The sequence below is a fragment of the Mesoplodon mirus genome, assembly GCF_964341445.2.
Source record: "Mesoplodon mirus genome assembly, chromosome: 2".
Classification (NCBI taxonomy): domain Eukaryota; kingdom Metazoa; phylum Chordata; class Mammalia; order Artiodactyla; family Ziphiidae; genus Mesoplodon; species Mesoplodon mirus.
Window position 1 is genome coordinate 48,878,636 of NC_138977.1, and position 26,057 is coordinate 48,904,692.

The window sequence follows — 26,057 nt, forward strand, 5'->3', positions numbered from 1 at the left end:
GAAGCCCTACTCATTCGTATGTGTGACCTTTCTGGATTCTCTACCGAGTACCCCAAGTGTTCAGTGAAATCCCTCTCCTCTGTCTAGTTGAATCCTTTGTATCCCAGCTCTGTGGGAGCCCCTATGGTTGTTAGATTATAGTTCCGTAGTGGTTCTGTTCCCGGTTCTTCTCTCCAGTTTTCTGCCTTACAAATTTTAGCTTTCTCAGCTTCTCCAACCTCTGGTCTTTGTCTCCTGAACTAAATAGGACTTAAGTTCTCTGCTTTGTTTTCCTCAAATATTGCTGGATATAGCAGAAAGATGGAGAAGTAGTGTTCACTTCTTTCATTTCAGTTATCATATCCCTGTTTGTCTGTTGTCCATTGTCTGAAAAGAGATGGGAAGCTTAGTCAAGTGCCAGTTATTTTGTTGTAACTGTAAACCATATAGTCACTATATTTAAACTTCTGGGTTGTGGAGAGAATTACACTAAAATAGACTAAGTTATGGCAAATTTGCAATGAAATATGTTTCATGGCTAATAGAGTACCACATCTTATAGTCTTTCTAGCCCTCATCTGTTTAGTTGTAAAGTCATTTCATATTTTATACATGCAATATTTACTCAGTGTCGAGCAGTTCCATTGCAGATACTTGTGACACAATTGACTGCCAATGTTAACTGTTGATAGTGTACTGTGTTTATATACCAGCATCTAATATGCTTATGTTTCATAGTACATTTTAAGGAGGCCTAAACATACTTAGTGAAAAATTCTAAAAATTGCTCTCAGCTGCCTATGTTTAGTAAATACATTTTGAAGCAATTTAAAATAAACTGTTTCAGGTTATTACTAATGGCAAACACTCTATTGTCAGGTCTTTAGGAATGAGGTGGAAAACTTTATTAATTATAAAATCCTATAGAAAACTTGGAAATTATAAAATGGTTCAAAGAAAGTTAAAATGAACAATGTTATATTTTGGTATGTTTCCTTTCAGTCCATTCTTTATGCAAATACAGATATGCACCTTTTTAGCAAATTGGGACCATGTTATTTAAAAACATTATATGTCTTGATTATTTTTTCCCTTCACATTTTTTATATTTTGCTGTGTCCTTAAATATTTGCTGAAAGTATCAATTTAAATAAATATGTCAAATTTACTTTATTTCTTCTTTTTCTATTATAAATAATACTGCAATGAGTATTTTCCTGTGTTTTCCTTTAGATTTTGGAAAACTTATTGTACATTTCTAGATCAAGGGATATGGATTTTGAAACTTTTTTGTTAATTACATTAATACATATTTAGTGTAAAGATTTTGAAGCATAAAGGAAAAACAAATATTTGAATATTTGTATCTGTCTTTTTGCTCACATCTGGTTTATTTTTACTAGACTTTAGAATTTTATGTCCTTTTAATATATATGCTTTGAGCTTTATTCTATTTTATTACTTTTTCTTGAAAATAATTCTTTTGGTGATTGCATAATATTCTAGCCTGAGAATATAACTTACTGTGCATTTATATTGTCGGATATCTGGGTTAGTTTTAGTTTTTCTACTGGAAATACATTTTTTAAATGTCCTTTGGCCATTTTGCTAAGGAAATATGGCTTTATTTTTTGAGAGAATCTTTATGTATTGATGTGAGTCTTAGTCAAATGTGATGAATTTTTTCTGAGTTATTTACATTTTTTTGGTATGGTTTTTCTTTTTTTTTTTGTAAAACTTTTATATAAGTGTATCTTTTTCTTTGAATAATTTCTCTTTTTTTATATTTAAAAACATCTTTCCTCTTCTGAAAATCAGTTAATATTCGTCTAGATGGTTTTTAATCCAGTCTTAGTAGGATTTATTTTATATTGTGATACATGATGTGATGAAATAAGAATCTTAACTTTTTACCCTAGCACCATTTAAACAGATGATTAGTTAGTGAGGTCATTTTGTATTCTAAGATACCTGTTCTTTACAGAATCAATTTCTTTTTTACTAGGATTGACTAAATCCTATGAGTAATCCTTGAGTAAAAACAGAGCTTGACATTCTACAAACCTGTAGTTAAACTTGAACACTAGTCCCCCAAAGGTATACATTTGGCATTACAGTTGTATTCCTGATACAGTCCAACCTCTGATGGAACGGAGAGAGTGATCATGGTGTTGGTTGAGGTGGGGGCATCTGAAAGGTAGAGGTGGATGCCTGATTACAAGACTACTGTGATCCAGTTTTATTCATCAGTGCCTAGCATAGTGCTGAGTACATTAGAGGTATTTTGATGTGTTTGGTTAATAACTGAGCTTCACCCTCAACACACCTCCCAGGGCACCAACCCTGCTTTCCTGAGAGTGTAACAGGGAAGAGCAAAATCTGACTCTGTGTTAGATCTGTTTCTTTTACTTTAACCTTTGCTTTTCATTGCTTTCATTATTATAATCATACATAATGACCTGCCTCAGAGAACCCTGCCCCTCTGCCTGAATGTTAAACTAAAGTGCCTTTGTTCAGCTCACAGGGAGACAGTCTGACCCTGCCCACCTGTGAATGGAGAGAAAGCATGAGAAAGAAAGGTTCTGATGTCTTTTATGTGATTTAAAAAATTTTTGGCTGTTTTTGAATGTAAACAAAAGCTAATGGCAGTTAGAATGACTAAATGCCTTTCAATTAAGGGAAGTTATTTTTGTCTTCATGTAGTAAACTACTTTCATGATAGAGTTATTAATCTTTATCTTTTAAGCAGTGGTTTAACCTTGGTCTTGCATTAGTATTACCTAGAGAGCTTTTCAAAATTCTTATGCCCAAGCCAATACCCCCAAATGATTAAATCAGAATATCTGAGGATGTGGCCCAGGCATTAGTACTTTATCTGTTAATTCTAGTGTACAGCTAAAGTTGAGAACCACTGCTCTAAGAGTGTGGATAAAGAAAATATGAAGTGATATGCCCCCAAACTCTCCAAATGTCTTAGTCAATTCAGGCTGCTATAAGAAAGTACCATAGACTGAGTGGTTTGTAAATAGCAGAAATTTACATCTCATAGTTCTGGAGGCTGGAAGTCTGAGATCTCAGGGTACCAGTGTGGTGTCAGGTTCTAGTGAGGACCCTCTTCCAGGTTGCAGACAGCCGATTTCTTGTATACGTGGTGGAGAGCAAAAAGAGGAAGCAAGTTCTCTTATGACTCTTATAAGGGCACTAATCCCATTCATGAGGGCTCCATTTCATGACATATAATCCTGATTACTTCCCAAAGGCCTCACCTCTTAATACCATTACATTTTGAGGTAGATTTCAACATATGATTTTGTAGGGGACACAAGCATTTTAGTCCATAGCATCGAGGAAGTAAAGTTGCTTCTTTATTAAATGCTGAATGGAAGCAGACCTTAGAATTGGCTGGCACTTTCTAAAAAAATTCAGGTGGGGAGATTCTGTAGTCTATTATGATAGACTTTTTCAATATTTAAATAATCTGGACAAAAGTGTTCCTCCTGTCTTTATTTTATTTTATAATATAATCCTATTTTGTTCTGTAATCAATGCAGACAAGAGACAAAAGCTCTTCTGTGTTCTTTTTTAGGACTCTGAAATTCATGATGGGTTAAAAATATAAGTAAATCTCTGTTAGCACAAGAACATTTTTAGTGTTTAATGTTTTTCTAGCTTCAAAAAAGGATATATACTAACTGTATGAGTTTTCATTACAATAATACTCCTCTAGGTGAAAAAGATAGACTTCATGGATATACTCTGTTGTCAGAAATTTTTTTAAGGCAATGAAGAAATATGAAAAGCATAGAGACATATTTCAGGGTCTCAAAATAAAGGACTTGTCAAAGTTAAATATCTTTAATGATATAATAGCCATTCAACAAATATTTATTGACTGCCTCCTAGGTGTACTGCTCTTGGCTATAGCAGTGAAAAAGACAGATGAAGTTGCTATTTTCTTGAGACTTATATTTTAGTTGAAAAGACTGGCAGTATATAATTTGACTAGAAAATAATAAATAATAAATTTAACATTATCATTAATACTATTAAAAAATGAAGTCAAGGTGATGGGGGTAGACCATGACAGAGAGGAGGAGGGTTCATAGGGTCAAAAAGTACTGCTCTAAGGAATGACAAATTTAAATAGAAACCTGAATGTTCAGAAGAAACTAGGCATTTGAAAATCTTAGTGAATTCCAGGCAGAGGGATCTGTAATTGTAAATTTCTGGGGTATGCCTCTACAGTTAATGTTTGTTTGTTTGTTTGTTTGTTTGTTTTGGGGTACGCGGACCTCTCACTGTTGCGGCCTCTCCCTTTGCGGAGCACAGGCTCCGGACGCGCAGGCTCAGCGGCCATGGCTCACGGGCCCAGCCGCTCCGCGCCATCTTCCCGGACCAGGGCACAAACCCATGTCCCCTGCATCAGCAGGCGGACTCTCAACCACTGCGCCACCAGGGAAGCCCTACAGTTAATGTTTTGAAGGGGATTAGAAGAGGTAAAATTAATGAGGATATTTATATAAGGTAATGGAAATTGAGAAAGTGTTTTCTTCAGGTAAATAGATGACTTCTTGCTGAAAAGTGCCTGTGAGCCTATTTCTTTGTCCTGCTGGAGTTCCCCCCGCCCCGGCTTTTTTTTTCCTCCCACTTTGTTTGTCTCCCTCTCTTTCTACCCCCGCCTCTTCCTGCCCTACCAATATGCATGGGCAGAGGCAGGCTACATTTTTTAGCGACCTACAGGGGAAGGGCCCGGGGCAAGTGTGGAAATAATTTCTATAGCTGTGATATAATTGCTGATGTCCTGTTGCCATAATTTGAGGCAAATGGAGCCATGAATAGAAGGAGATATGTTGGGAAGAGAATGGGGAATTTTTAGAATGTACTATAGCTACTTTCTCTTGGATTTGCTCACAGGAAGTAAGAGTTTGTTAAGATTTTTGATATCAGACTCTTCAAATTCTTATATATCTTTTTATGTAAGTCTTAGGTCACCTTCCTTAGCTAGTATATTTTACCTTCACAGTTTTAAAACTTTGTAATTTGTTTTGTTCCTGACTCATCTCATTTATTATGTAATTCATTGGAGAATGTATTTAGGTATCATTTTGGGAAAGGATGGCTTTGATTTTGTTGGGGGATATGTGGCGGGGGCCGGATGTCCAGTGAAAGGAATTTTATAATTTTGGTTTAATCTCCTTTGTGATTTGGGTCGAAGCTGTAGTATGCTAAAGTAAATTACCTTAATTTTTTTTTCTTTCTCTGATATTAGACTATTTATACTAAGGAATTACGTCTGAAGTTATTAATTATAAATCATGTGCCTTTCAACATTCAAATTGTCTTTTTTCTTTTACAAAAATATGGATTTGGGATGAGATTTTGCATATGCATATATTTCAAAGCCATTTTGCCAGCATATCTTATAGACAACTTAGTCACATTTCTTAGTAAGTCTTGAGCTTTTGAGTGTCAAGTAGACATATTCTTAAATAATCTAATGTTTTATCAAATGGAACATAGTGCCCATAGCTATTCAGTTAATTTGTTGGGTGTACATTTGCAATGCAACAAATGGGATTTTCATTTGCAAAGAGAAACTAAAGTAAATGATGTGTTTGGGTAATTTAAGGAGTTCGGTGTATAGACTTAAATATTTTATTGCTAATTAAATAATAATTTAGATTACTTTATTATCATGACTCTACGTAATGGATCAAAGTCAGTGATATTTTAGTAAAACTGATCTGCTCCATTGAATGTTTATTTAAAGCAAATGAATGCTCATGTACAATTATTAAGTAGATGCAGTGACCATGTTTCAGTTTGCTTGGGACAATTCTAGTCTATATTTGTTTTCCTGGGGTAATTTCAAAAATGTGTTGATTTAGATTATACATATGGATATCTAAGGTGAATGATGGCAGTAATATAAGGCTGAGGGTGGGTACTTTGGTTCATACATGGTTTTTCCTGATATTTTTAGGTTTTGTACCACTGGATAATATAAGCTGAATGTAAAGTATATTAACACACTTGAATACCCCAAGTCAAAGAATAAATAATATATTTAATGTGATTCTCATTCACCTGAATTTCTTTGTCTTGGCTTAGTTTGGCTAAATGTTCTTTCTTGACAGTGCTGTAACAGGGTTCTCTTTTCTTTTAAAAGTTAAGACATATTTCTTTATTTGTGGTGCTCTGATTAGAGTTGCTTAAGTTTTGAGTGGAATGTCCCCAGTCCTATTTTTTCCCTAAGTCATATTATTTTTAATGTGCTATTTTGCAGAATGTGAGGTTTGTCAGGATGCATTTATTGTGTTATAGCACAATTGTCTATGCCATAAACATTGCATAAACCTTGATTTCCATAATGTAAATGGTATTTACTATATGACTATAGGAATATAAGACTTCAGTGGTATTTGCATAATAACTGCTTTTCCATCTTCTACCACAAGAACCCTTCTTACTGTGGGTAGGATATATTAGCAACACAAGAGCTAACAACTATTTCAGAGCTGCTCAGTTTAGAGTGTTTGTTGGGGAGTTGGAGGCTAAAAGGGTGCTATTCAGAATGCATCCTGATTTCTTGATAACCAGCAGACAAATAGAACATTTTAGTTAGAGAATGCTTACAAAGCTCTTTCTGAAAATTGAATGTATTAGTTTCTTTCAAACATTTTAAATGTAGTAAATAAAATATGCTATGTCTGTGACATTAGATGTGTGAAGTGCTATGGTAGAAATAGATTAGTAAAGACATAGATCCTACCAACCAGGAGTTACTGATCTCATTATTAAGACTCACATCCAAATTAATTAGCTAAGAAAATCTAGTGAGTTGAATTGGCCATGAAGATTCTTTTAATAATGTAAACAATAATTAATTTTTAATCTTTGTAATTTAAGATATTTAAATTTCATATTTGCGTTAACTCACTGCAAAATAGTCCTGTTCCGAGGATGGAAACAAAACTTTTGTGGAAACACTATGTGACGCAAACTGCATGCCTGCTACTTCTCGTCTGCCAGCAGACAACAAAATCAGTGAATTTAAAAAGTAAGATTTCATTGGGGAAACCAAGATAGGACAAAGTTTGAGGTTTTTTTCCCAGGCATGTATTTTCATGATTGTGACTTTATGTATGTATAGTAAAATTATTCCAGAGTAAGAGTTACTTAATGACAGCTTGCAAAGAGCAGTATAATTTCCAGGGGCCATTTGAGTAATTTTGTGAACTTTTTATCAGGTCATGCCAAAAAATCCTCACAAACTTAGTTAGGTAGAGCTCTTAGTGTATTTAAGTCCTTTGAAATGGTTCTTGAGGTCGGTGCTAAGCAAGGAATCTAGTTACTTGATAATAGCTACTTAAGTATAAACTTTAGAATATAGAGGATCTACTTAAATGTCTACTTACTTTATGAAGTAATTTTGAAAAATATTGATTCTTGTCCACGCTAACATTTTATGAAATAATTTTATTCATTATTCTTCACATATACCTTGACATACATGTCTTTAACACAATGTTTTGGGTCATTAGCACAGCTTGCCAAAATACATCTTTCTTTCAGTTTAAGATTAGTGAGATAAAGTACTTTCACAACTGTCTATAATGATTGTATCTAAAGCCACAAACACCTATTCTTATAGCTTAAGACAGTTGGGGTTTTCATTTTTCCTCTATGTAGCTATCTATTCTTGATTGCTACAGTGAAATCATTTACTAAGTAGTTTAAAATGTGCTCTTTGAAGGGTTTCTTTATAATAACATCCATCCAGCATTTAGAATTGAAGACTGGGAATAAATTTTTAACCTTGTTATATTTCTTTGCCTTAAAAAAATTACCATGTGAATTTTGTATATATTTATATCTTAGTCTTGCACTGTTTTGGACTAATGTGTCTTCCCCAAACAAGGAAACATGACAAGGTGATTGCCCGTTTTCTGAAGCATTTTTTGGTGTGGGTGGAGGAGGGTAAGCATTGCTTTACCCTTTATTTGGTTGTATAGTCTATTTGGCTTCTATATATAAATTCAGATTTTTAGGACTCATTTCTATGCAAAATACAATTAATTTTTAAATTAAAAGGTATCTTTTTGTAAGTTCATTGAGATTGATAATACAAATGTTCTAAAGCCTCACCTACGAAAGGGTTACCATTTTTTCTAGTTTCAGTATTTTAAAATTTAGTGAAAATCACAAGCGAGCAGAAGTAGTGTCTTTATTCTTATTACATGGCATAAAAAATGTACCTCCTTTTAAATACTACCTCGACTCAAATGAAGTAAAATTAATGGATAAAGAAAAGTATTTATTAAAATAGGTAGCAGTGATCTGTTCCAGTTATTACTGAAATTTATCAAATATGGTACATAAATACTTAGGAATTTAAGTGAGAAAGTATCTAGTGTCCTAATGCTGCTGCTCACCATTGTTTGATATGCCAAGAATATTATTTTTTTTAAATCTTACCCAAATATTGGAAATTATTCATTCAGCAATTATTTTATTGAGTAACTATTGTGTTCTTAGAGCTTTGGTTACATAAGTCACTGAAATATAATAATTTTTCCTACCTTGGGACATTGTAAAGACTTTGGCATTGCTTTAAGTGAAATGGGAGCCATTGGCCAGTTTTTAACAAAAGAGTCATAAATCTGATTTACATTTTAAAAGGAATTGGAATACTTAGAAATCTGACTTTTAATTATTTGTGCTTGATTAAGTTTTAGGTTTTCTATATATATTATTTATTTAAATTATATATATATATAAAACCTAAAACATGTATAATTTAGATAGGGTTCAATCATTTATTTGGATGATAGTCTGTCCCCTCCTCTGTTGCTGTCCATTGTAGAGTATTATCTCTGAGCAGTGGAGCCAGTGAGACAGTGAAGATAGTAAAGTCAAGGCTCTGTATGTTCCTCTGAGAAAAAATACAGGAGGAAGAAGAGCTTTCTTTTCTTGGAGATGGGGAAAAGAGTACAGAAAGATATCAATTTAAGATATGTTTAATTGAGGTGTCTGTAGCACATCCAGGAAGAGATATCAAACAGTTTAGATAAAATAGAACTGAAGCTCAACAGAGAAGTCTATTTGGGAGAGATAAATATTTGAAAATTATCAGTGGAAACTGATATTTTAAATTATCCGTTAAAACGTGTTTATAGATGACGTTACCTTGTTAACTTACCTAACTTAAACATAACTTAAACAAACAAAAAGACTCAAGATGAAACAAAGGGGACATATTAGTATTTAAATGAGTTAGTCAAGGAAGAGAAGCTCAGAAGGGTGTGATTATAAGATACTTGAGATGGTGGGCACATTTATTTGTGAATTGGTCGGGAAAGAAATGATCCAGAAGGGAACAGATAGACTGAACAAAAGAGGAAAGGTTTAGGATCCTAGAATGCAGTTAAATACAGATTTAATAGATAATAACAAAATGATAGAATTATAGAGGCTAGATATTAAAATATAAAACTTCAGAGTTAGAAAAAGGTGTAAATGTTCAATGTATAACCATGAAATAGGTTATCATTGATTAGGTGATGTTTAAGATCCTTTCCACCTTCAAAAATTTAGGATTCTTAGAATGGAGCATTCTTTGTTGTTGTTGTTGTTAAATATAGAAGAAATATTGATACTAGAAATCTTTCTTTTTAATTGACTTTTAACCTTCTCATGTTTGATGTTTATTGAGTAGTAAAATTTTATCATTTTTAAGCATACAGCTTTGGTACAGTATGACTTTCTGTCAATTATCATTCCATTAACTTTATTTTAAATTCCTATAAAACTTCAAAAATATTTTGACTTTGATTTAAAAATTCTGTGTTCTCTGACTAATAGAATTAAACTAAAAATAAAAAATAGAAAGATCTCTGGAAAACCCCCAAATATCTAGAAATTAAATAACATACCTTAAAAATAATACATAGGTCAAAGAGGAAGCCACATGGAAAATTAGAAAATATTTTGAATTGAATGAAATAAATCAGAATTTGTGGTATGCAGCTAAAGCAATGCTTAGAGGGAAATTTATAACATTAAATGCTTATATTACAAAAGAGTAAAGTCAGTGACCTCAAGCTCTACATTAAGAAATTGAAGGACTTCCCTGGTGGTGCAGTGGTTAAGAATCCACCTGCCAATGCAGGGGACATGGGTTCGAGCCCTGGTCTGGGAAGATCCCACATGCCATGGAGCAACTAAGCCCATGCACCACAACTACTGAGCCTGCTCTCTAGAGCCTGCGAGCCACAACTACTGAGTCCACATGCCATAACTACTGAAACCCATGCACTTAGAGCCCATGCTCCGAAACAAGAGAAGCCATCACGATGAGAAGCCCACACACCACAGCAAAGAACAGCCCCCACTCGACGCAACTAGAGAAAGTCTGCACGCAGCAATGAAGACCCAATGCAACCAGAAATAAATAATTAATTAATTAAAAATTTAAAAAAAAAGAAATTGGAAAAAGAAGAGCAAATTAAACCAAAGCAGGCAGAATGCAAGCAATAATAAACATAACAGTAGAATATAAATTAACAAAAATAAATAAACATAATAGTAGAAATTAATGAAATTGAAAATAAAAACAACAAAGAAAATAGAACTGAAAGTTGGAAGTAGGTTATTTGAAAGAATCATTAAAAGTGATTGAGAGAAAGAGAGAGAGAAAAGACAAGCTATCCCACCCATATACATTAAAAGGTTAATAAGGGAGTATTATGAATTACTTTGCCAGCTAATTTAACTTAGATGAAATGAACAATTCTGTGAAAAACACAAAATATCAAATTTCACTCAAGATAAATAAATAACCAGAATAATATTATATCTAACAGAGAAATAGTATTTCTAATTAAAAACCCTCCAGCAAAGAAAACTCCACATCTGAATGGCTTCATCTGTGAATTATATGAAACATTAAAGGAAGACATAGTTCAAATTCTGCAGAAACTTTACTAGAAAATAGATGATGAGGAGTCACTTCCCAACTCATAAGAACTGCATTATTACCCTAATACCAAAACTCAAGTGAAGGTATTATAAGAAAAGAAAATTATAGACCAATATGCAATGAACCTAGATGTAAAATCCTAACAAAATATTAGCAAACAGAATCTAGCAATATATAAACAAGATTATACATCATGAACAAATGGTGTATATTCTAGGAATGCAAAGTTGATTTAACATTTGCTAATCAATCAGTGTAATTCACTACATTTATATACTTAAGAAAAATTATTTTATAATCTCACTATACATACAGAAAGAATTTGGCAAAATTCAACATGCATTGTTGAAAAAATTTTCAGCAAAATTTTCAGAGAATTCTTGTGTTTGCTGAGAATTTTTTTAACCTCATAAAGGGTATTTATGAAAAACCTGGAATTAATGTCATACTTAATGGTGAGAATGAACGGTTTTCCCCTAAGGTTGAGAACAAGGCAGAGTGGCCCATTCTCATCATTCCTACTCAACATAGTGCTAGAGATCCTAGTCAGGTAAGTTTAAAAAAACTTTTATTCAGCAATAAAAAGGAATGAACTGCTAACGCATACTGTAGGGTAGATGAATCTTAAAGGCATTGTGCATTTGTGAAAGAAGCGGCACTCAAAGCTCTGGATGATTCCATTTCATTCTGTAAAAGAGAAAATGAAAGTAACAGAAAATATGATTGCCAGGGGCAGAGGGTAATGGTAAGAGATTGCCTATAAAGGAATAAGAGAAATTTTTGAATATAAGAAATATTGTCTATCTTGTTTATGGTGGCAGTTACATAACTAGTTGTCAAAATTCACAGATTTATACAACTAAAAATGGGTGAATATATTCGAAATTATACTTCAATAAACCTGACTTTCAAAAAAATTTAATTGGGTACAGAAGGATAAAGAATGAAGGGAAAGAATATAATATTCTCCTGATTTTTCTTTTGGGAAACCAAGCAGTTGCTTTAACTGAATCTTACAATGACTGATTTTGATGCCAAGACTTTTTTCATTCATTTAAAAATAATTGGGTTGCATGTGCATTTCAGACTGAATTACATATACCAGCAAGTTAAGCCTATATACCTCAAAATAATACAAATTATTAAGGTAGTTGTTTTGGAATTTTTGTTAGAAATATGGAAATAAGTTATTCTTGATATTTTTCTTTGAAGATTTAAAGGTTGTTTTTAAATTATTTGCGAAGATTACACAATAGGAAACTACGTGGTCTTTTTTGTTGTTTTTAAAGGTAAGCAATATAGGAGGGTACAAACAAGTAAAAATGTAAAATTCTCTCATTGATTTCACTCTTTGATTACACTGTTAATCGCTTGGGTTTATATATCTTGAAATTTTTTGTTTGTGTTCTTGTACACATACATTTTTTTAAAAAATCAACTTAAGCAGACGCATACCACGCCTGCTTTACTGAGGCATTTTTCACCTGATGTAATGTTGATATCTTTCTACATCAGTATTCATGTATTTATTCAGGAAATAATTTTATGTTTACAACTCTGTTCTAGTTGCAAAGGACAGAGCAAGGAACAAAATATGGTCCTTGCCTAAGTGAATTTATATTCAAGTAAGAAGAAGATAATAAACAAGTTGGGGGGAAAATGTCACTATATTGTTAAGTTTCATAAAGATAAATAATGAAGTGTAAAGAGATGAAAAGTGAAGGGACAGAATGAGCAGGATACGGACCTTAGATAGTCGTGGTGTAGGCTTTTATATGTAGACCTACTTTATTCTTTAGATGGTTATTTATTATTTCATAGTATAATTTATTTAACTTATTCTGTTGATGGGCATATGGATTACTTAGATTTTTTTCTGTTATAATCAATACTTTAATGAACATCCTTGTACATTTTTTTTGCTTAGATGTGCAAGTATTTCTGTACACTAAATTCTTAGAAGGAAAACTGCAGTTTTAAATGTCTATTATAGATTCTGCCAAATTATTCTCCAAAATAGGCATTATCTGTCAATGGATAAAAAATAATACCACATTTTAATTTGTATTTACCTGATTCCCAGTGAAGTTGAGCATATTTATTGGTCATTTGTTATGTCTTATATAAATTGCCTACTCATATCATTTTGCCCATTGCGGGATTTGCCTTTTTCTTACTGAAATTTTAGGATTTCTTTATAATTCTGTTTATAATATACTCATCATATTTTATAACATTTTCTCCTAACCTGTCAATTGTCTTACTTTATGGAATCTTTGGATTTTTCATTTTTATACTGTCAAAGTCTATCAGTCTTTTCCTTCCTAGCTTCCAGGTTTTGTGTCTTTCCAGAAAAGCCTTCTTATAGTAATTTAGTCTCTTATATTTTCTTCTACTACTTCTTTAGTTTTATTTATGTTTCTAGTAGATTTTAATTCATCTGGAATTTTTAGAATATATATTCTGTGGTTGGGACCTAACTAATTTTTTCAGTTTTGTAACCATTCTCCCAAAATAATTTATTGAACTATATGTCTTTTTTTCCACTGACTTGATATACAATCTCTATCATATTTTAAAAGTCCAAAATATATTTGTTCTGGATTTAATACTCCATTGTTTTGATGATTGTCATTTTATATTTGACATCTGGTAGGGCACCCCTCCCCATTGTCTTTTTCAAAAAAAATTTGGCAATTTCTGTGTATTTTCTCTTCCAGATGAACTTTAGAATCAACATGTCAAGTTCCATTAAAAATCCCTTTGGGATTTTGATTGGAAGTGCATTGAATTTACAGATTAATTTGGGGAGAATTGACATCTTTACACTATTGAATCTTCCCATCCAGGAACATGGTATGCCTCTCCATTTCTTCAGGTGTTCTTTTATGTCCTTTAGTAAAGTTTTATCGTTTTTTTTCATGTAGGTCTTACATTTTTCTTGTTAGGTTTACTCCTGGGTATTTTGCAGTTTTTGTTGTTATTGTGAATTACATCTTTTCTTCCATTTTGCACTTTATTTTTCAATTGGTTATTGCTACTATATAGGAAATCTATTGATTTTTGTATGTTGATCTTACCATTTACTTAATTTTCAATTGATTCTCTTGAAATTTCTAGAAGGATTATTATGTTTTCTGCAAATGATGGCATTTTGTTGTTTCCTTTTTTCAGTATTTACTTTTCTATTTTGTTTTTTTGTTCGTTTTATTTTGTTTTCTGGTCTTATTGCATTGGTTAGGTTTCCAGATCTGTTCCCTACTAGTTCTGATTTGGGCATCTTTTCTGATTTAAATGGAATGCTTCTAATTTTTAAACTTCTACATTTATATATGCCTTAGATTTCTGATAGAATACATTGTCAAGAACAAAAGTGTCCTTCTTGGCTTACCAGGTATTTCCATGGTAATAGATATTGTGTTTTATCATGTGTTTTTGTTGAGATGATACATTATTCTTTTCACCTCTAACATTTTAATGTAGTGAATTACATTAATACATTGACCTAATATTGGTAATGGTGTTTCTCATTTTTCGTATTTATTCAGCAAGTATTTGGATACTTGCAATATCAGATATTGCATTGTGCCAGGAACTTTGCCACAAACTTGGTGATAGTGCTAAGTCTGAATGGTTCCTCTCTTTTTTATATGGAGAAGAGAGATAATAAGCAAGTACCCAAGGACAAGATAATTTTAGACTGTGGTAGTACTGTGGAGGAAATAAAGAGAATGATATGGTAGAGAGATGGGGAGAGTACCTCCTTTGATATTATCATCTGAGAAGGCAAAATATAAACTAAGGCCTGAAGAATGATGAAAGCATTGGGAAAAGCATTCCAGGTAGGGGAAGATCACACATTAATTGTATTTCTTAATGTCTTCTTGGTCCCCTTTCATATATGTGTGTGCTATACTTTTTACACAACTGCTGAATTTTCTAATGGTGTTTTATTTAAGTTTTTGTTTTGTTTAGGTTTTTTTTTCTGTTTAGGTTTGCTAATAGGGTTATTTATGCTTATGAGCTAGGGAGTTTCACCATCTGATTTCTGGACTTCGTAAATAAGATAATAATGTTCTGTTCCTTCTGAAAGGACTACCCTTAAGATTTCTTCTATGGATATATTCTATTACATTTCTACCTTTCCTTGAGGTAATTTTGATGATTTCTTTTCTTAGAAAACCATCCATTTTGTTTAGACTTTCACGTTTATTGATGTATAGTTGTGCTCAGTTTTCTCCTTATAATTTTTTCTTTCTCTGATTTTCTGTAATCAGACTTGTCAAAGGCTTGTTTCTTTCTTGTAAGACTTACCCAAGAAGCAATTTTTGGGTTTATTAATTACTTTTGTATCTCTCTGAATTTCTTCATTTCTATATTTATCACTATAAATTATATTGATATATTTTGATTTGTATTTTATTTTTGAAGCTTTTTATGTATTTTAAACCTTTCTTGTGCTCTTCTGAATACATTTATGCTCTAAATTTTTCTTTAAGGATTGCTATGACCAAATTCCATTGGAAATAATATGCTCACAATTTTAATTTTCTTTTCCTCCGTATTCTGAGAGTTCATGAGTAGGCTTTTTTTCTTTTCTTTTTAAATTTTCAAGTACAGTGTTATTCTTTTATTGATAATATTTAGTTTCTTTTAGCTTAATGGACCAAGAATGTAATTAATTTAAAAATGTATTAAAAAAATCTTTTCAGATTTTCCTTTGCTTAAGATAGGATCAGGTCTATTTTACTATGAAATATAAATGTAGTTCATTAATTCTATTTCTGAATTGTCCATATCTTTGCATAATCTACTTGATTTCCTCATTTTCTGAGAAAGGTGTGTGCAAAGTTTCCCACTAAGTTGTGTGAATTTTCAAGTTGCTTAAATTTCCAGTATTTTTACTTTATATGTTTCTGTTATATTGTTAGGGTACATAGAAGTTGAGCTATCACACAGTCCTGGTGTATTGTATCTATTATTATTATGAAATGTTTTTTTCTATATAATGCTTTTTGCCTTGAATTCTTCTTTGACTGATATTAATAATGGCACCTTTGGGATTGCTTTTTCACACCTGTTTTCAACTTTTATGACAAAAAATTTAGATCTCTCTCGTAATAGCATATAGTTGAGTTTTTTCCTTTTTTTTTTTAATCCTAATCTAAAAATAAGAGGAATTATCCCATTCACTTTTATATTAACTTGGTCTTTTGGTCTTTGTTCTTTTTCCTAACATTGAAGATTATGGCGAAGATGTATTTTCTTATTATCCTACACCCCAACCGCTTGTCTTTAACTGAATTGGAGTTTTTAAAATTCTATTTCCTTCCCAGTTTGAAAAATATGTTTTCTTCCTGTTCTTCAGCAGGCATTGGATTGAATTAAACACTGTTTGTAACTAGTTGCTCCCTTTCCCTTAACATAGGCTTTTGACATTATTTCATTCAAACTTGACTTTACTATTTTTTAAATAATTTGGAATTATAGTAATATATTTGTTTTAATATGCTTTTACTTTTTTAACTTTAAGGAATTTTTTATTAACAACTACCTGAAATGTTAATGAAAGATTATATTCTACTAATTTCTTTTCTAACTCCTTAGTCTTATGATTCCAAGGCTGTCTTTTTCTTGGATTCATTTTTGTTGTCAAGGCATACATTCTCTAAATTGAGAAATGTTTGTGGTTTTTAAATTTTCAGAGTGCTTACATCTCTAAAAAATTACCTTGTTCTACAGTTTAGACTTTTTAGAAATAATTGTGCTTCATTTCTTTTCATTGCAAATTGTCTTCTAGCATCTAGTTTTGTATTTGGAAAGTCTAACATCAATCTGATTTTTAATTCTCTTATTAACAACACCCCCCTGGAATCTTTCTAGACTTTATATCCTTGGAATTCTCAAATTTTACCAGGTCATGACTCTGTGTGTAGGTGTGTAATCTGTATGTGTGTGTATATCTGCATGTGCATTTTGATGCCATCTTACATGAAATTGTTTTATTTTGAGGCTCTTTTTATAATTGATGAATAATGATAAATAGCAGAAGTAGGCTAAATTTATAATTAAATTACATTGTATTATTGATATCGAACTTAAGAAAACCCTTGAAATAATCTATAACTAACTCTGTTAGCAAAAAATCTACTTAAAAACTCTAGATTTGAGAATTCCATACAATTTTTACTTATTTTAAACATTAATAATTTATTCACTTTATAAAGTTTATAATTAATGTCAAAAATTTCATAGTGTATTGATGATTTAATACTGAGTTGTTGCAGGCAGGTAAGTACTTTGAAGCGTAAGAAAGGTCGTCATGTCTTGTATTAGCTCTGTGAGAACAGTGCTGTGTTTCGCAGTATATCACTGATGCTTAGCACATTCCTAGATCTTAACTAAAATTTATTAGATGGATCGATGAGTATGAATGAAAGAATATAGGTATAAATCAGTGTTTTCTTAACGAATAGACTTCTGAAAGCTAAATTTATTTTAGTCAGGTTCACTTTAGTTTTATTTGCTTTAATCTCAGGATACCAATACCATAATGTCAGACTATTAATTGATACTCTTTTTACAAGAACTTTAACTGGGCTTTTATTTTATTTTCTTATTTTATTTTAATGTATACATAAATCAGTATTCAGGGACTCCACTAGTACAGAAAAATTATACCCCAAATGTATTAATTTTGGAATAATTTACTCTTTATTAAGAGTTGCAGTATTTTAGCTGAATTTTACCCTATTTAAGACTATAGAGTGGGATGAATTGGGAGACTGGGATTCACATATATACACTAATATGTATAAAATAGATAACTAATGAGAACCTGCTGTACGACACAGGGAACTCTACTTCACTGTGCTGTGCAGTAGAAACTAATACAACATTGTAAAACAACTATACCCCACCCCACCAAAAAAAAGACTATAAAAAATACAGAGCAAATAAATTTTTATTAGATTTTAGGACCATGTACAGAAGAAAATAATTATGTACAGAAGAAAATAATTATGATGACTATGATGATGACTATTTCTTATAATAAATATGTGTTTGTATTCAAAGAACTTGGAAGAACACATACCATATTTTTCTGGCCTTGTTTGAGAGACATAGAATTTATTCAATCAGTGTTATAAAATTATCATAGATTCAAATTAATCTCTTTTTTAATATTTACCTTTCTATATACAGCCTTTTAATATTATTATCATCTTAAAGTTCAGATTACCAGCTTGACAGTCAATGATAAGTGGAGGATGGTTTCCGGAACAACAAAAGCAGTAATAAATTGGTGGATAGTGATGAGATGGGAGGATGGGGAGTGTTAAAGGTCAAGAAATCCAAATTCTGTAGTTGCTAGCTTTCTTGTTTTTTAAAGTATGTTTACTCTGGAGGACTGACCCTTTTTCCTATCCCCGCCTTGCATAATCTTTCATTTGATATATTGATCAAATGATTGATAATTCCTAATTGGTTTCTTTGTCTCTGTTGTCCTGTCTATCCAAAACCATCTTTCACTTGGCCGCTATCCTTCTAGAACGCTGAGTATTTATTTTAATGCTTAAACCCTTCAGTAAGCTACCATATAAATTCTGAACTTCTCAGCATGATACTGAAAGACCCCATCTTACTTAAGCATTATTCTTTTTACTATTTTCATTCAGAATTGTCTTTTCCTTCCTCTGTACAATCACTGTATTAGTATCTATTTTGTACTGTTTTCCAATCTTGTTTGATATAGTTAGCTATTTGTACATAGAGTTGCCTTTCTATATTTATATTTGTGGAAGGCATTGATTATTAAAAAAAATCATTTTGGATTACCATTCTCCTGTGGCTGTCCTGCTTTTCACATAGTATGTAATTGGCAGTGAACATTTGTTAAATTGAATGGAGTTTGTATATATGATGTCTAGTTAATCAGAATATACAGTATCCTTATTCTTTGGAGTGAATATCAGTTTATTACACTACCAAATGGACTGCTCTTCTCTTATATAGCAGTGATAATACATTTGTTCTGAGGAGGAGTTAGTTTGAAATGTTATGCTAATTTTCACAGTTGGTCCAAATGACGCTACATTTCCACATTTTCATGTGACTTTGTGTTTTGAGTATACAAGGATTCGGAATACCATTAATAGCATAAACAAATTCATTCAGCTCTGATCATTGTTAAAAGACCTTGCTTTTTGTTAAGCATTTGTGTTGTTTATTTTGGGGAGAAAGTAAAAAATACTTTTTTTGAATTTTATTTTTTTTATATACAGCAGGTTCTTATTAGTTATCTGTTTTATACGTATTAGTGTATACATGTCAATCCCAATCTCCCAATTCATCCCACCACCACCCCACCACCACTTTCCCGCCTTGGTGTCCATACGTTTATTCTCTACATCTGTGTCTCTATTTCTGCCCTGCAAACCGGTTAAAAAATACTTTGTTAATCGAATAGTATTACCATTAAATAATTTTTTTAAACAAAAGCAACCTCTGCAGTAAAACATCACCTTTAATCTTTAAAAACTAAAAGGATTTAATGTGCACAAATATATAGAGACTAGTAAAATAAAGCCTCTATAAATCTCTTTTTCAGATCACTATTATCAAGAATTTGCCACACCACTTTGTTTTAAATTCCTGACAGTATTTCTGTATACTGCAATATGCATCTCTAAAAGATAAGGGCATTTTCTTACCTAACCAGAGTAATTCCTTTATACTATTTAATGCACAGTTCATATTCAGATTTCTTCATTTTCCTTGAAAATTTCAAATAAGGTCTATATTATTTTGATGGTTATGTCTCTGGAATTTCTTTAATTTAGAACAGTTCTTCCCTTTTACTGTCTCTCTCTCTGTCTCTCTTTTAAAACATGTTCTAGATTTTAGTTTAGTCTGTGTGCTTCTGTTTAACTCAGTGGTTCCCAGTTTCCCACCCCCAGGGTTTTTTTTTTTTTTTTTTCCTCCAGGGGGACATTTGGCAATGTCTGGAGATATTTTTAGTATCACAACCTGTGATAGGGTTGCTACTGGCATCTAGTGGGTAGAGGCCAGGGATGCTGCTGAACATCCTGAAGTGTATATATAGGACAGCTCCCAACAACAAAGAATTATCTGGCTCAAAATGTCAATGGTGCCAAGATTGAGGAGCCCTGATTTAACTTTTTCCTGATATTTGCCTTAATAATTTTTATAAACTGGAAGTTATTTCAGGGAGGCAAGAGTACTTCATAGGAGGTACTGTATATTTTATGTTGCATAAATCAGGGGCATATAATGTTTAGTTGTCTCACTTTTAGTAATTAAACATTGGGTTCAGGTATTAACAAGCTTTATCCCTTAAATATAGAATTTAAAGTCAGCTTTCCTAGAGCAGAATCAAGCAACAGCTTCTTTTTCTGGTGGAAAGAATATTGAACTTGTTAATTGGATAACTGATCTCTTGGTGTTAGATATTTAGAAACTTCTATTTATATAAGGATCCTGTGCTTCTGTTTTCTCATCTGTAGCAATGAATTGAACCTGGTGATCTCTAAGACCCTTGCATTTTGATGGTTCTTTGTATTAGACAAGAATTTGATGCACAAACACCATTTCATAAAATATCCAGCTAGTCAAAACAGCACATCCAAAATAGTTTGGATATAACTTAAATTGTCATGCTTTGAATATTGATAACTTTGACAGATTATTTCCCTTACGGATAAATAAACTTAATAAGGACATCCCTTTCCTTCTGTCTCTCCCCTCTTAAGGAAAGTTATTTATACATTTCATTTAAGGAAAATGTTTCAGAATATTTATGTGAATTTCTTATTCAGACCATTTTTAATGCTCCAGAACTTGGCCATTATTCAAAATGAATTTTTTTCTATAGAAATAATATGATAAAAATGAGTTAGGTTTCAATGGGAAAATGCATTTTAGTTTTTAATCTGAATTTCCTCAACTAAGGACATGTTAAAGAGGTATATGCCAATAACTTAGTTGACATTTGAATAAAGGATTACTTATTTTTGTATTTTTATAAGACTGCATCTCCTTATATCAGTCTCTCTACTTGTTCTGTAATGTAGCACAAGAATCTTTCCAGGTGGGAAAAGAGGAATTGGTGTTAAAGGAGGAAGTCCTCTTCTGCTTCCTCTTCAGAACTCCTATGGCTCTTTTTTTTTTTTTTCCTCTCTTCATCTTTTGCACTTTCTACCTTATATTATTGTTATTGTATACTTTTACTCTCACATTAAAGAAATAAGCTCCTAGGTAGTAGGCTTAATTTTACACATCTCATGGTAGTAAACAGCAGTATCTCTTGTACAAAGACTGTTCGTAATAAAAGTGTTTAATAAATCAGTGAAGATAGCATTTTGCCCTACCTGCTACCTAATATTTGATTTTTCTATATTTATAAAATATACCTTTAGGGCTTCCCTGGTGGCGCAGTGGTTGAGAGTCCGCCTGCCGATGCAGGGGACGCCGGTTCGTGCCCCGGTCCGGGAAGATCCCACATGCCGCGGAGCAGCTGGGCCCGTGAGACATGGCCGCTGAGCCTGCGCGTCCAGAGCCTGTGCTCTGCAACGGGAGAGGCCACAACAGTGAGAGGCCCACGTACCGCAAAAAAAAAAAAAAAAAAATATATATATATATATATATATATATATATATATATACCTTTAAATTTATTTTTTGTAACTACCTCTCCCTTCTCCAAATACACTGCAACCTTTTAGAATCTGAAAGGGAAGGGTCCCCAAATCATCTTTTATTTATTCAAGAGTTATTTGAGTCCTGACAATGTGATGAGCATAGTTCTAGTTGCTGTATATATATCAGTGCTCCAAACAAAGTGCCTATTTCCATGGAGTTTAGAAAGACAGTAAATATATATAATAAATCATGTGAAAAATTCATGAAAAAATTATGCAGAATAAGCATCTAGAGATGGCTGAGAGACTTGCTTAGGTCTCACAGGTAGTAGATGAAGCAGTAATGGTACCTAGGTCTTTAGATCCTAACAGTATCCTTGAAATTAGTTTATTCTTCATTAATCTTAAACTGGGGGGGTGGGAGAGAATATAAATAGACATCCATTCCTATTCTTTTCTTTCATCCTAATGTCTTTTTAAAAATCTATATATAGTATTTCCTAGTCATTTGAATCTACTGATTTTTAAGTTATCAAGTTTTTCACATATCAAGAATAGTGGGCTTTAAAAATCAATATGAAAACTTTTATGGATGGGAATTCCCTGGCGGTCCAGTGGTTAGGACTGCGGGCTTTCACTGCTGAGGGCACGGGTTGGATCTCTGATCAGCGATCTAAGATCCCACAAGTTGTGCTGCGCGGCCAAAAAAAAAGAACTTTTATGGAGACGTTTTAAATCAATAAGAAAACATATTTCTTCTGCACTTAGTATCCCTCATGAAAAGATTGAGATGCATTTTTCTTAGTAAATTTTCACCGAACTTAGTTAAGATACAATGTGGCATAAGGGGACTTGTGTCAGCAAATCACTTTTGATTGAAATTTAATACCTTCTGTGATCTAACTTGTAGCTTTCTGACTTTTCCTATAGTAAACCCTGTATTCTAGCATATAGAAATTTGATGCTTGTCTACCAGTGCTACATTCCTTCTTCTTTTTTCTTATACCAATTAGTTATTTTGGTCAAAATCCTTTCATATTCTTTCTGCATGCACTGTCTCCTTTAAACAGTTTTAGTACCTTTGATCTGTACTTTTGGTTTGGCACTTTGCACTGCTCTTTGATACCTTTTGTTTTCTAAAACCTTAATCTGAAACATTATTTAATTTTTCACCTGTTCATTTTAACCTGTGTTCATTTTTCCATGATTATTTCCTCTCTCGTTTTTTTTTTTTGTTTTTTGTTTTGTCTTCTCCCATTGGATTGAAAAATTGTAGATATTTTAACAGAGAAAACTTCATTGGGATGCAACTTTTTCTCTAGAAAGACTCATCGTCTGGACCATGGTTAAAGATAGGAGGACATAGTTTTTACCACGCTATAATATTGAATCACATGTGTCTATGACCAAACCATGCTGAAAAGTCCCCTTCCTAATGTATAACACTTAGGCTTTCACTACTGCCTTTAAAAATAAAGTTTAAAAAACATTATTGTTTTTTTCTTAACTCCCTCCTATCATATAGATTTTTAAGGTTAATATATAGCAAAATTTTTGAAAATTTTCAAATATTTACGGAGATTATTTTCAGAGTATTCTGTGTCTATTTATATTTGAAATATTAGAAATCTGAAATGCTATTTCATATTAAACTGCATTAGCTTAATGGAAATTTAGAAAGAAGCATATTATTTCCCCCTGAATTTAACATTCAATATTAAATATGTATTGATTAAATATAGGATTTATGCCTGGTTGCTAGACAGGTGACTTTTAAAGATGGAACAATAGAGTTTCTGATGTTATGTTGGTTAAGAATTTATTTCTGAAGTTTTTAAATCTTATTTCTGACAGCTAGATACTAGGCATGAGGGTAATTGTGTTCTAGATTATTAATAACTTTTATATCTATTTTAGTTATTACAGTGTTAGAAGTACTTTAGACTTGTGAAATAAATTTCACCTGATCATGTTAGTGATATTTTATATAATAATTATCAACTTTTTATCTGCAAACTGTAAAGAATTATATCTTTATACCTATTTGTAAGTAGCACTATGACAAGGGATGTCAAAACAAAACTTTTCCCCATGTCTTAAGAGTTGCTATTTTCTAATTCTTTACATTTCTTTTAATTGAATCTGGTATATGTTACTGTATCAGTGGTTCTCAGTGTATGGTCTGCAGCCCTCTCAAGTTCCCAGAAATCATTTCAGGATGTTCAAGAGGTCAAAAATGTTTTCATCACAATACTAATATGTTATTTGCCTTTTTACTGGGTTGATATTTGCACTGATGATACAAAAGCAATGGTAGGTAAAACTGCTGGCCTCTGAAGGCCATGGCACCAAACTGTGCTAGTATCATTGTAGTTATCACTGCCATATACTCACAGTTAAAAAAATAAAATGAAAAGTCAGTTTCATCTGAAGAATAATCTTGATAGAGCAATAAATATTAATTTTTTGAAATTTCCACTTTTGAATACAGGTCCTTTTAATGTTATTGTGTGACAAAATGGGAAGAACACATAAAGCACTTATGCATATGAAAGTATGGTGGTGTTTGAGGGAAAAGCACTTGGGCTTTTTTGAGATGTGAGGTGAATAGTCCACTTTTTTTTCATGAAATGTCTTTTTTGCTGGAAAAATATAAAAGACAGACACACTATGCCTATCAAACTTGGGCATTTGGCAAATGTTCTCAGAAATGATCGAAGTGAGCCTATTACTTTAAGGGAAACAATCAACAGTATTTGTCACCAATGATAAAATTAAGCTTTCAAGCACAAACTAGAATTTTGGAAATTTTATTTGCCTGGGCTTGACAGCGTTCCAGTACTTTAAAACTTTTGTAATGAAACCAGTAGTGATATTAATGTTTTGATTTTTTGATATTGTAGTTTGATTTCAAATACAGTAAATATTAATAAATATAACCCTTATATGAAGTCCTTGGGAGCAGCACAGTACTTTATAGGTGTATAAAGGTGTCCTGAGAACAAAAGATTTAAGAACACCTAATTTAGGTCCTCTACCAGAGTCAAAGGTTTCATGTCTAAGTATTAGCCTCATAACCTCTCCCATCCACTACCCTTCCCCCATGAAATTAGAATAGAAAAGAATACATATGATTTCAGTAAGAAAAGAAAATAGACTACATATGATATGAATAATACATTCTTAAATTATTCTACAAATGTAATTTTCTCCTTTAAACTGGGCTTATCTATCCCATTGAAATTATTCAGGATTGCATTGTATTTATCATTGATTTTGATGTTAAAATATTTTTCTCTTCTCTTCCTTTTTCTTCTGTTTATTTCTCTTCCCACTTTCCTTTTGTCCTTTCATTCCTCCCTTTCTTCTTTTTTTGGTATTTATTTTCTAGGTGGAGTCTTTCATTTTGGATCAGGATGATTTGGAAAATCCAATGCTGGAAACGGCTTCCAAGTTACTCTTGTCAGGTACTGCTGATGGTGCAGACCTCAGGACAGTAGATCCAGAAACACAAGCTAGACTGGAAGCTTTACTAGAAGCTGCAGGTAAGTCTGCAAACTCTACATATATAATAAGCCTAATTGTCCAAAGTTCTACATAACTCTTAAAAACTCCAGTTATTATAAATGTCTGATGTTGGATATTTAGTATAAGACTATTCATAAAGGTTAATGGATTACTTTCTAGAGCATAACATGCAACATTTCATATAAGCATAGTTTCATTACCAGAATAAAATTGACAGGTTGTTGTAAACCTTATAAACAGAGACTTCTTTTTTTATTTTTATTTTTTTTTGCTTCATTGGGTCTTCGTTGCTGCACATGGGCTCTCTCGAGTTGCGGCGAGCAGGGCTACTGTGTTGCGGTGTGCGGGCTTCTCATTGCGGTGGCTTCTCTTGTTGCGGAGCACGGGCTCTAGGCACGTGGGCTTCAGTAGTTGTGGCACATGGGCTCAGTAGTTGTGGCTGATGGACTCTAGAGCACAGGCTCAGTAGTTGTGGTGCACAGGCTTAGTTGCTCCGTGGCATGTGGGATCTTCCTGGACCACGGCTCGAACCCGTGTCCCCTGCATTGACAGGCGGATTCTTAACCACTGCGCCACCAGGGAAGTCCAAACAGAGGCTTCTTATACAGTTAGTTTTCATTAGTCCTGAATTCCATCTTTGCAAATTCACCTACTTTATAAAATGTATTTATACCCCCAAATTATAGTGCTGTCTCAGTCTTTCATAGAAATGCACAGAATGGTGAAAATTTTGAGTTGTTCTGCATGCATGTTTTCCGCTGAGGTGATGCTCTCTGCCTTCTTGTTTCAGCTCTCATACTGTAAACAAGTGTCCTTTCCATGGTCTACTTAGTGCCACATTTTCCACATTTTTGTCCCTTTTTTTGGTGATTTCAAATGGCCCCCAAGTATAATGCTTAAGTGCTATC

At 32.5% G+C, this 26,057-nt stretch overlaps 1 protein-coding gene across 10 annotated transcripts in view; it reads left to right on the forward strand.

Annotated features, from left to right (window-relative positions):
• Positions 1-26,057, forward strand: part of ANKRD17 (ankyrin repeat domain 17) — a 159,145-nt gene that overhangs the window by 48,507 nt on the left and 84,581 nt on the right. For all 10 annotated transcript variants that reach the window (XM_082639938.1, XM_082639943.1, XM_082639940.1 and 7 more), the window contains exon 2: positions 25,013-25,166. In XM_082639938.1, the coding sequence (XP_082496064.1) occupies positions 25,013-25,166 (154 nt within the window). The remainder of the gene's footprint in view (positions 1-25,012; positions 25,167-26,057) is intronic.